Source organism: Rhinatrema bivittatum, chromosome 19 (genome assembly GCF_901001135.1).
Source record: "Rhinatrema bivittatum chromosome 19, aRhiBiv1.1, whole genome shotgun sequence".
In the NCBI taxonomy this organism is placed as follows: domain Eukaryota; kingdom Metazoa; phylum Chordata; class Amphibia; order Gymnophiona; family Rhinatrematidae; genus Rhinatrema; species Rhinatrema bivittatum.
Genome location: NC_042633.1, coordinates 25,011,903 through 25,024,189, shown reverse-complemented (window position 1 = coordinate 25,024,189; position 12,287 = coordinate 25,011,903). Strand labels below are relative to the sequence as shown.

The 12,287-nt window shown below is 48.2% G+C and overlaps 1 protein-coding gene across 10 annotated transcripts in view; it reads left to right on the top strand.

The window, feature by feature from the left end:
* Positions 1-9,783, top strand: part of CPT1C (carnitine palmitoyltransferase 1C) — a 57,513-nt gene extending 47,730 nt beyond the window's left edge. For all 10 annotated transcript variants that reach the window (XM_029584191.1, XM_029584183.1, XM_029584192.1 and 7 more), the window contains 4 exons: positions 3,008-3,160; positions 4,277-4,390; positions 6,397-6,489; positions 6,663-9,783. In XM_029584191.1, coding sequence (XP_029440051.1) covers positions 3,008-3,160; positions 4,277-4,390; positions 6,397-6,489; positions 6,663-6,752 — 450 coding nt within the window. In that variant the 3' untranslated portion in view covers positions 6,753-9,783. The remainder of the gene's footprint in view (positions 1-3,007; positions 3,161-4,276; positions 4,391-6,396; positions 6,490-6,662) is intronic.
* The last annotated feature ends 2,504 nt before the right edge of the window (positions 9,784-12,287 follow it).

The window sequence follows — 12,287 nt, the reverse complement described above, 5'->3', positions numbered from 1 at the left end:
AGATGACTAGCTAATTAGGGCAAAGTCAATAGCAGAGAGCCATTTAGTGTCTTGCGAAGTAGTCCAACTGATGCAGGAGCTGGCATGGGTGGTAAATTTAGCCAAGAACAGGCTGCACCCCTCTCAGGTTCTGGAGTATCTAGGTGTATGGCTTGATAGGGCTCAGGGCAAAGTATTTCTCCCGGAACAGCCTACCCAAAAGACTTGAGAGCAAGTTGGGGCTCTGTGGGCAACGCATTATCTGACAGTGTAGACATACCTACAGACGTTGTGCTAGATGACAGCAATGCTAGAGGTAGTCCCGTGGGTGAGGACATACATGTGCCCGCCTCCAAATGTCTTTGCTGGCCAGGTGAAGTTCTCAGTCTCAGGGGTATGGTATACGGCTTTCTGTGTCATCAGAGGTGAAACAGAAGTTGCTCTGATGGATGTAGAGGGTTCATCTCAGCAAAGGGGTGGACTTGGAAGTTCCCGATTTGGATAGTGGTCATGACAGATGCGAGCCTCCAGGGCTGGGTAGCTCACTGCCAGGAGTTAGTTACTCTGGGACAGTGGTCTCCCGAGGAGTTGGTGTGGTCCATCAGTTGACTGGAGGCTTGGGCAATTCAACTGGCATTCTTGAGGTATGCATATCGGCTGACCCGGAAAACAGTGCGAGTGATGTCGGATAACGCTATGGCGATAGCCTACATGAATCAAGGAGGGACACGGAGTCAACAGGTCTCTCTGTAGATGGATGTGCTGCCGCTTTGGGAAGAGTAGCATCTTCAGGCCCTGTCGACCTCCCATATTGCAGGGGTCAAAAATTTTGGGCAGACTATCTCAGCCGACATACATTAGACTCAGGAGAATGGGAGCTGGCTCATGAAGCATTTCAGCTCATAGTTTCTCAATGGGAACGGCCTTACCTGGATCTGATGGCAATTTGAGTGAATGCAAACATGGATCGTTTTACGATTGCAGGAGGGATGCTCTATGTGTTTCCTTCATGGCCCATGATAACCCAGTTGCTGCAGAAAGTGGCTCTGCATCCAGGCTTGGTGCTGATGGTGGCCCCGGATTGGCGTACCACAGCTTTCACAGCCGATCTTCAGCAGCTTCTGGAAGGCAAATTATTGATGCTGTCACGCAGGGCTCTTCTTCGGCAGGGTCCAATCCTTCACGAAGAACCGGCTCAGTTTTGTCTTCTGGTTTGGTTCTTGAGGGGGCTCATCTCTTGAAGCGAGGTTATTCGTTGGCCATAATAAGCACTTTGCTGCGAGCACGTAAATTTTCTTCTACTTTGGCTTACATTTGAGACTGGCGGATTTTTGAAAATTGGTGCCGAGTGGTCCTGTCTTCCCTTGAAAGCATCTATTCCATTAATATTGGAATTTCTTTAGGAAGGTCTGGATAAGGGACTGGCGTTGAATACGCTAAAACTGCAAATGGTGCCATTGGTGTGTTGGGGCCGTGTGCAAGAGAGACCTTTCTTCTTATCCAGATGTTGCTCGATTTTTGAGGGGAGTGAAGCATATTCAGTCGCCATTACAGTATTCCAGTACTCCTTTGGGATTTGAATCTGGTGCTGTATTTTTTGGCTGGTCCCATCTTTCACCCACTTCGGCGCCTTTCCTTACGATTACTGACCATGAAAACAGTGTTCCAGGTCGCGATTTGTTCGGAGCGGAAAGATTTTGGAACTGCAGGCTCTGTCATGTAGAGGTCCCTTCTTGGATCAAATGCAGATTGGAATTGTGCCTTCCTTCTTCCCGAAGGTGGTTAAGGATTTTCGCTTGAATCAGTCCATTTCCTTACCATCTTTGGATAGGGATTTGGATGCGCAGGAATTTCAGGTTCTGCATCCTTTGGATGTGCATCAGCATCTGTTGCAGTATCTTAAGGTTACTAACTATTTTTGTAAATCGGACCTGCTTTTTCTCCTTCATGGAGGCATTAAAAAGTGGCTTGTTGGGTTAAGGATGTGGTGACCGCAGCCTATGTGGATGCAGGGAAGCCTTTTCTGAAGCAAGTTAAGGCACATTCTACCCAAGCATAGGCTGTGTTTTGGGCAGAATTGAGGTTGGTCTCTCCGGCAGAGATCTGTCAGAACGATGCATCAGAACGATGGGAGCACAGGCAGCCTCCCACCTTTCTGGGGAGTAGCTTTGGTATAACCCACTTGTGTGGACTATCCTGCTTGTCTGAAGAGGAAGGTGAAATTACTTCTTACATGATGATTTCCTTTCCTCTAGGACAGGTAGGCCAGTCCACACTCCCTCCCGAGACTGCCTTGTTGTAGTCTGGTCTATTTTCTTTGGTAAGTCCTTAGAAGTATTCGTTAAGGCAGATTGAGGATCTATGAGACCTTTTAGTTCTCTGCGAGATCTGATAAGTGTATACCTTTGGCAGAGTTTAAAAAAAACGTTTTCTTCTTGTACTTTTCCTACTGAGACCAGCGCTTCCAGTCATCCTGGACAAAAAAAAGTTATATAACAGTTTGCATGAATGATATTTGAAGTTTGAGTTGTTCAGTTGTCCATAGTTGGCTTTTGCAGGAATACTGGCAGGCTGATGTGGTGCAGGGCTGTATGTAGGAGTGATGCCAGCGACTTGGTGTTCTCCGTCTCCATCTGCTGGTTGGAGTGTGTAACCCCATTTGTGTGGACTGGCCTGCCTATCCTAGAGGAAAGGAACTTATCAGGTAAGAAGTAATTTCAGCATCATAAACCGCTATGGAGAGAGCGTTATATAGAAACTTTGGGGGGGAGGGAAAGAAAAGCAGCTCTGTTACAACAGATGAATCCATTCTTAGGGGGCTGTTTCTGTCCGGTGCTCAGTTTAGTCCGCTCTCATCTCTGAGAGGACAAAAACTGAATCCCCGTTCCTCAAAAATGCCGGAGGAAGCATGAGGCTTGAATTAGGCTAATGCAAGAAGCCCTCTGCTATCTCGTAGTGCAGCATGCAGGAGACGGAAGACCCGTTGCTCGCCACCAGTGAAACTAACGGTCTGATATTCTTTCCGCAGGACGAGCAGCGGCTGAAGCTCTTTAAGATAGCAGCAGAGAAGCACCAGTTGCTCTACCGGAATGCCATGACTGGAGCGGGCATTGATCGGCACCTCTTCTGCCTCTACATCGTTTCCAAATATCTGGGGAAAGATTCCCCCTTCCTGAAGGAGGTACAGAAAAAAGGGCCATCCCTCTTTACTCGTGCAGGCAGTAAAGCCAAGCTCCATAGTTTGTCGCTCTGGTAGTCGCTAAGCACCCGAGGCCACCGAATCGTGGGGTGTGTGTGTCTGGGAGCCCGAGCTGCCATGCTATCTACTGGAATCTGAATGTCCCTACTTAAATGGCATTTTTCTCAAATTTCAGGGGGTCCACTTTTTAGCCGGCTAACTTTAGGACAGCCTGACCAAAGTTAGCCATACAAGTTAAGTGGCTTAACTCCGAATAACCACTTAACTTATGCGGCGTAACTCCGCTGCTCCTCGGAATCCCTCTTGCCTACCCACAAAATTCCCCCTTCTTATCCAGCTAAATTCTAGCTGAGTAACTAAACGGCTTTTGAATATGGACCTCTCCCTGTCTACAAAATGTGTGGAATTTTATTAAAAAAAAACAAACCCCAAACCACCTGACCTGGTTTTGCTAACAGATTATTATGGACAAAGAGTTCCTGTCTTCTGCAGGAATGGAAGAAATGTAGAGAATAGACTTGTAGCCTCTGTTAGCTGAAGACGGGCTGTGACTTCTTTTTTTTTTCTCTCTTGGGAATAGATGTGTAACATAGAAGTCTCTAATATGAAGATAGGTAAAGAATAACCTAAGGTTTGCCATACTGGGTCAGGCCAAAGGTCCATCAAACCCAGCATCCTATTTCCAGCAGTGGCCAACCCAGGTCACAAGTGCCTGGCAATGTCCCAGGCCCATCCATTCTTGGCTGGTTTTACTGCAGACCCTGTTTGATTTATAGCTTTACCCACTACTGTGGATCCTTTGCCATTCCAAGGTTTGCCCATCGCCCTACTGCTGTCCCAGGCACCTTTCTCCTCGAGTCTTTGCCTCTCTTTCCTCCATCGCTGAGGAAAGATCTATAGGCAATATGGGGGGATACATGGCACTAGGAACAAATAGACCCACCTCATTTGTTTGAAAGAGGCAGTCAAGTGAGGGGGGAAGGTTGTGCTGAAGTGGCTGGAAGTCCTCTCTGGAATTTAGCCTCACTCTGCATAAATCTGCCGTGATTACACTTTGATGTTTAACATTTTACTCCCTCGTTTTCATCTGTCTGACAGGTGCTGTCGGAGCCTTGGCGTCTGTCCACCAGCCAGACACCCATCCAGCAAGTGGAGCTGTTTGACTTAATGAACCATCCAGAGTATGTCTCGTGTGGAGGTGGCTTTGGACCAGTGAGTAAAGGTTCATCGCCTTCACCTCTTTGATCTGTAGGCTTTCTGCTGTTATTCAGTCTCCCTTTATGAATGATTAAAGTGTACCCATCTCCCAGGCTAATTCCATTCTAGGCGGGCCAGTTCACGTAAGTGGAATATGCAATCCCACCAGCAGATGGAGCTGGAGGTCACTAACTCGCTGACATCACTACTATATATAGTCCAGCAGATGGTGGACATAGACAGGCCTCTCAAGAGTGAGACAGGTTTCGGACAGCTCCTGAGGTCATAGTATGTCTCCCTTCCTGTCCTTGAGCCAGTTTTGGAGCTCAGTGGTAAAAGCTTTTAGCCCCTCTCCCTGTGGGCTCAGAAGTTGCTTCCAGCGCAGGTAGGAAGCTTTGGGCTCAGTCTTCTCTGTTCCTGTTCATACCCCAGATCAGTCCAGACTCCTGGGTTTTACTTCCCTGCCAGCAGATGGGAGACTGAGAAGAAAAGCTTTACTGATACTGCTATTTAACCTAGAGTGCCATCTACAGTTCCTCAGTATTTCTCTGTTTCCAGCAGATGGTTGAGGTGCAAAACCTGCAGTCTGGAGTATATTTAAAAAAAAAAAAAAGGAAGGAAAAGATAGTTTTGGAATCCTCCCAAGGAGTTGTTAGGTCCTGGTGGGGCCAACCGAATTGCAAGCTCTTTCATGTCAGGAGCCTTTTTGTGGTGATTACCAGGGACACGGTTCAAATTAGGACGATGCCTTCTTTTTTGCCAAAGGTGTTTTCAGACTTTCATTTAAATCAGTTCATTTCCTTACCATCATTGGACAGATCGTGCAATGAGCAAGATTATCATGTTTTGCGTCCCTTGGACGTTAGGAGACATGTTACGATATCTCAAGGTCACTAGCCCCTTCCGGACAACGGACCATTTATTTGTCCTGTATAGTGGGGATAAGAAAGGGGGAGCCGCTTCTCGGGCCACGGTTGCACGTTAGATTAAAGAGATCATAACAGTGGCCTATGTGGCAGAGGAGAAGTCTTTGCCCAGGCAAATTAGGGGGCATTCAACTAGAGAGCAGGCTGTTTCCTGGGAGTAAATAAAGTTGGTATCCCCATTTGGAGATTTGTAGAGCTGCGACATGGTCTTCCTTACATATCTTCTCCAGTCACTATCGTTTGGATGTTCAGGCACAGGAGGACGCGTCTTTTGCTGTTGGGAGCGCGGGCAGCCTCCCACCCCTCTGGGGAGTAGCTTTGGTACATCCCGCTTGGTGGACTGGCCTGCCTAGAAGATAAGGAAGGAGAAATTACTTCTTACCTGATAATTTCCCTCCCTTTAGGATAGGCAGACCAGTCCACACTCCGCCCAGGGCTGCAGCTACTCTTACTGTCTTGGGACAGCAGATATTTGGAAACCATTAAAGGTGCCGGATTATTGAAGTTTTCTGGGTAAATTACAAATTTGTACTCTGTTTTCTGTGGCTGTTAATGGATTTTCTTTTCTTGAGCCCAGTACGTTTGGTCTCCTGGAAGTGTTAAAAATAAATAAATAAATAAATAAATTTGGGTTCAGGATATATTGATTCTTTCTATTTAAGTGTTGTTTAGTTGTCCACAGTTGGCTTTTCCAGGAATACTGGCAGGCTGATGTGGTGCAGGACTATAAATAGGAGTGACGTCAGCAAGAGGGTGTTCTCTGTCTCCATCTGCTGGCAGGATTGCATGTCGCGCTTGTGTGGACTGGCCTGCCGGTCCTAGAGGAAAGGAAATTATCAGGTAAGAAGTAATTTCACCTTTATTGTGGGAAGAGAGGCAGGAAATGAAAGAAAAATATGGTTTTTGATCACAAGAGCCTTCTGCCGAAAGCACAGTGAGAAGTTTGGGGTGGGGGAACCTAGGGAGATTAGATGGGGGAGGTAAGAGGTGTGGTAACAGTGTTTCCATATTCCTTGTGTCTGTACTCAGTCTATGGAAGCAGGAAAGAGAAAGGGAGAAGTTCACTGACTCCATTACAACTTGATCCTCTTCCAGGTGGCTGACGATGGCTATGGAGTCTCTTATATCATTGTTGGAGAAAATCTCATCAACTTCCACGTGTCCTGCAAGCATTCCAGCCATGAAACAGTGAGTGAATGTAGAACCTTTCAACTCCCCTTCCTCTTTGTGTGCTATGCATGCCAAACATTTTCTGGGTCAGGCTGAACTGTCCCTCTATCCCTCCCTCTCAGCCCAGTTCAGCGATGGCTGCTTCTCGCCCTGTCCTTTTTCTAAGCCACTCCTCTCTGGGGTCTTCACAGGATGCTCATCGATTTGGTGCCCATATTCAACGTGCTCTCCTGGATATCTTGGCCTTGTTCAAGTTGGACAAGAAGGACGTCAAGAAGTAGGACCACTGCTGGCTGCCTGCTGTCTGCACTCAGGAGAGTCTGTTCCAAGGAAGAGCTAAGACATCCCAGGAAGGCCAGGGCTCACCACCTCATTTTCAGTACAGACAGAGCATGTACAATCTCTGCAGAGCAGCTGCACACACTGCACCACATGCAGTGCAGTTTTAATCAGGGAGCTGTGTGTGCCCACTCACTCTCTCACACATACACATATTGGACAATCCATGGAGCTGGTTGTGTACACACACACTCACACTCTCTCACTCCACAGAGCAGCTTTAACCAGGGAGCTGTGTGTGCCCACACACACACACTGCACAGAACAGATTCAGCTAGGGAACTGTGTGCCCACTCACTCTCTCTTACACACACACACTCTCACACACTGCATAATCCACTGAGCAGCTTTAAGCATGGAGCTGTGTGCCCACTCACTCACACTCTCCTCACATACACACACTGCACAATCCACAGAGCAGCTTTAACCAGGGAGCTGTGTGTGCCCACTCACTCACACTGCACAGAACAGATTCAGCTAGGGAACTGTGTGCCCACTCACTCTCTCTTATACACACACACACACACACACTCTCACACACTGCATAATCCACCAAGCAGCTTTAACCACGGAGCTGTGTGCCCACTCACTCTCTCTTATACACACACTCTCTCACACACTGCATAATCCACCGAGCAGCTTTAACCATGGAGCTGTGTGCCCACTCACTCACACTCTCTCTCACATACACACACTGCACAATCCACAGAGCAGCTTTAACCAGGGAGCTGCATGTGTGCTCTTTCTCTCTCACATACTACACAATCCACAGACAAGCTTTAACTGGGGAGCTGCATGTGCCCCACTCACTGTCTCACACGCTGCACAAACTAAGGGGCTGCATGTGTGCGCTGCCTTTCTCTCACACATTGTACATTCCACAGAGCAGCTTTAATCAGGGGGCTGTACATGTTCTCTCTCTCTCACGCACTCACTCACATTCACTCACGCACTCACATTCACTCACACACTCATTCACATTCACGCACACACACAGCACAATCCAGGGAACTGTACATGTGCGCTCACTCTCTCACATACACACACACACACACATTACACAATCCACAAAGCAGCTTTAAGCAGGCCTCTGCACATGCAGTCTCTCTCACACACACAATCCATAGAGTAGCTTTAATCAGGAGGCTGTATATGTGCACTCACTCTCTCTCACGTGCACATACATTGCACAATCCACAGAGCAGCTTTAAGCAGGGCACTGCACATGCACTCTCTCTCTCTTTCATATACACACCCATACTACAACACTGCACAGTCCACAGAGCAGCTTTAATCAGGGAGCTGTGCAATCACACTGTGACCCACACATACCCACGTATATTGTACAATCCACAGAGCAGCTTTAAGCAGGGAGACGACCACACAGAAGCTGCTGATTTATTTACACTTCCATGCACTGCCTAGTCTCCTTAACACTGTATCTCCTCTATGCAGTGAAGGAGCCGTTTACTTTGTCTCTCTCTCTCACACACACACACACACACACAGCATATTCTCTGCTTCGCCTTAGATTTTTAAACTGCATTGAATTAGGTCTCTGAAAAAGAAAATTCTCATTTTGACGTAGCCCCAGTGTGTACGCACACGCCCTCCAAGCCGCGCCTCTTCATACACATGCAGCTCGGCGTTACATACCTTGGAGTGTGTGTATGTAGAAGTAACGGAATCCTCAACAGGATGAAGCAGCTCGCTTGGCAGCTCTGCCTGGCTGCCATTAGTTTCCTTCCCTTTGTGGAGTGTGTGGGCATACAGGTGTAAATGCAATTTCAGCTAGCGCTTTTCCGTGCCTGGTGTCATCTGTCAGATCATGGCTGCTGGCTCTACATGTTTCAGGGACCAGGAGCTTCTGGGGCATCTGTTGGCCTGCTGTGGGTGGAGTTACTCCGTGCTGCTGTGCAGGAACCCTGGCCAAAAAACCCATTTGTTTCCCTTCTCTCTGGGCTCCCAGCTGGAATATGACATGTTGGTCCCATTTAGCTACTAGCATCTTGGGCACAAGTGCGGGAGAGCAAGGTGTGTCACTCTGGCAAGCCAAGGGGGGTGGGAGACTCTTACTCCAGAACATTCACCCAGCTCATGTTGTCCAGAGCGATGGCATCGCTCTCTCTGCCTGTCTGACTCCCATTGGTTGCTTAAATAGCGAGTGAGTTGTCACCTCTGAGGGGACTCTGGGGATGTGGTGGTAAAGGATGGGACAAAGACGCAGAGCCTTGTTGCTGAAGGACGAGTGCTGTAAAGACTGTTTCCGCTGCACCAGACTTCAGCAGTACTAGACACAAAGACGCTGGGCGGCACAGCCAAATGCTTTCAGACGGAAAACTGCAGCGGCTATCACCAGCTACCCAGGAAAGGGGTGGTTTGGCCTTTCAGCAGGATGTCTGCCCTTTGGGAGTGGAGAGCCGGAAACCAAAGTCCGCCAGATACAGCAAACACCAGGTTTGACCCACTCTTGAGCCCAGGCGAGGCAGTCTGATTTCATGCCTGCTCTGACCTAGGCCCTCCCTCTTCAGGCAGCGGGGCTCGCTCGTGCCATGCCTTGAAGATGCAGGACACCCAAGCGCGCGACATGGTCCTGTGCTGGATTTTTATGACCGAAAAGCCCTAGCATCTTGTGTTCATCCAGAGTTGTCCAATCCCTGTTTTCCTTTGTTGAAGGAAAGGTCCGTCCCGCACACAGCTGTGTAGAACCAGCTGTGCTATTGTCCAGTGGGAAGGAGGGCCCCGGTGCCACGCTCTGAGCAGTGTATTCCTTCTCTTTTATTGCTGTCCCGCAGAACGCACGGGGGGTGGGGGGGGGGGGACGGGACTTGCCTCATGGGCTTCCCTCCTGCTTCTGATATTTTGCCTTCTTTCCTTTGTTCAGTGTCTTTGATTACTATTCTTGCCGTTATCAATGCAATTTCTATATTGAGGAAAACTTGAGGGCCATTAAAAGCCATTATTTAAAACGTGCTGGGTGTCTGCTTTAAATTTGTTTTTTTTAAATTGTCTTATATAACTCAGACTAGGTGTCTTAAAATGTAAAATGGCTTAGAGGCATCACTTGAACTGAACTGCTAGGTATCCCTGGCATAGAGCCAGCACACTGCAGCTTGATACTGCTATCTTGGAAAAACTGAGCATCTGAATGGCAGATGCAACTTAATGGGGACAAATGCGAATCCCAACTCTGGGTATGTGCTTCTGGGTTCTGTATTAGGAGTCACCACCCAGGAAAAGGTGGTGGACAAAATATTGAAATCATCAGCTTGGTGTGCGGTGGCAATTTAAAAGAAAAAAAAAAGCAAATAGAATGTTAGGAATATTTGGAAAGAAATGCAGAATAAAATGGAAGCTATGTTGCTTCCGTATCAATCCTTGATGCAACCACACCTTTAGTTTTGTGACATCACAGCACCTTGAATACTGTGTACAGTTCTGGTTGCCGCATCTCAAAAAAGATATAGTTGCGATGGAGAAGGTACAGAGAAGGGCAACCAAAATGATAAAGGGAATGGAACATCTCCCCTATGAGGAAAGACTAAAGAGGTTAGGGCTGTTCAGCTTGGAGAAGAGACGGCTGAGGGGGGATATGATAGAGGTCTTTAAGATCATGAGAGGTCTTGAACGAGTAGATGTGACTCTATTATTTACACTTTCAGATATAATAGAAGGACTAGGGGGCATTCCATGAAGTTAGCAAGTAGCACATTTAAGACTAATCGGAGAAAGTTCTTTTCACTCAACACACAATTAAGCTCTGGAATTTGTTGCCAGAGGATGTGGTTAGTGCAGTTAGTGTAGCATGGGATCATCTTAGTGTTTGGGTAATTGCCAGGTTCTTATGGCCTGGTTTTGGCCTCTGTTGGAAACAGGATGCTGGGCCTGATGGACCCTTGGTCTGACCCAGCATGGCAATTTCTTATGTTCTTACTTAGGAGGTGGTGCCAGCCGCAGGAATCCACTATTTTCTGCCTCCAGCAGATGGTAAGACTGGGATGGTACAGCAGCCCAGTGGTGGATTTGCGATCAGATGCCTAGGGGCCAGGCCACTGGTGTTCTAGCCAGCAGTGTGAGTGAGCCCTTTGTACAGCTCCCAGCCCCTGGGGAGGGGGGGTGTGCCAGGTTGAGCTTGACAGGAGCAGCAAAATGTTTTACAAAAGAGAGAGCAGAACTGCTCTACGGATCAATCGTTTTTCTTCTTTTCCTCCTCTTGAGAGAAGATTCCCTGTTCCCGAGTCTTTCTGCCCCTCTTTTGGTTTTATTTGTCTTTTTTATTCTGGGCCTTTTCTTCCTCCCCCCTCCCACGCCCTATTTGCCTTTTGTCGGTCACTGGAAAAGAAAAAAGCAAGCAACAGGCCTCCAGTTTTGGTGTTTGCCAGTTGTGGGCAGGAGCAGGGGGAGACATTAGGTGGTCTGTCCAGGGTGAGTGCCAGCATGTCTGATCGTGGGGAAGGATGGTGTGTCAGCATGGTTGGTGTTTGAAGCTGCATGGCTTAATGGATTGGGCAGCTCGTTCCCACCACTGTGAGGCCTGCAAGGTTCTTCAGGCCGCAGCCGAGAGGGGCCTTATCTGTCTGGCATGTGCCCTGTCAGGGGATAGTCCAGGTGCGTGCTCTGTCAAAGGATTAGCTCCCGCCTCACCTCCTAGTAGTTTTTTTTGGTGTGCCGACTCGAGGCTTCTGCCACGCAGTCGACTGCGAGGGCTACAGAGTTGGCAGCCATTTTGAATTTGCCCGGGCAATCAGCCCTAGATGACAGCGACGCTGTGGGTACCAGCGGGGGGAGCTCAATTCGCCTCCAGTGTGGTTTCCTGCAATAGTCCTAGGGGGGTAGGTGTCTCCTTTGGAGGGTGCCTCTGCTATGGTATCAGGGTTCAGGGGAGATTTTTCCCTGGAGTTTTTCTGTTTTCTTCACCAGGCCTTCTGTGCCTTTACTAAGCTGGGGGTGCCATGCGGGGCCACTACAAAGGCATTGGCAGGACTCTTCATCAGTTCCCTCTCTTCAGGTTCCAGCTAAGAGGTCATGGCTGGCCATTTAAATGTTGGGGCACTCTTGGAGAATCCTGGCTTTGTTTATTTACTTATTTGTTAGGCTTTTATATACCGATGTTTGGCATTACCGTCACATTGAGGAGCCCGGGGATGCAGATAGTGCGGCGTCCTTGGGAGGAGGGGTAGGTTCACCCTGGTTCTGAGGATGACTCTGTTATTCGTCTCATTCACAGGGATGAGATGGGGTATCTGATTGAGCAGGTGATTTCTTGCCTCCAACTGGAGGAGTCATATGCTCAGGATGCTCCAGTGTGGGATTCGATCATTCAAGGAAAGCATAAGATCACTGTTGCTTTCTCACTCCACCTGGAGGAAGAGGAGATGATGTTGGTCAAGTGAGACTCCCCAAACTCAAGCTTGAGAGGTGTTGATTTCCTGCCATGATTGAATCCTCTTTCATCGGCTTCTGTGCACAAGTTTTTC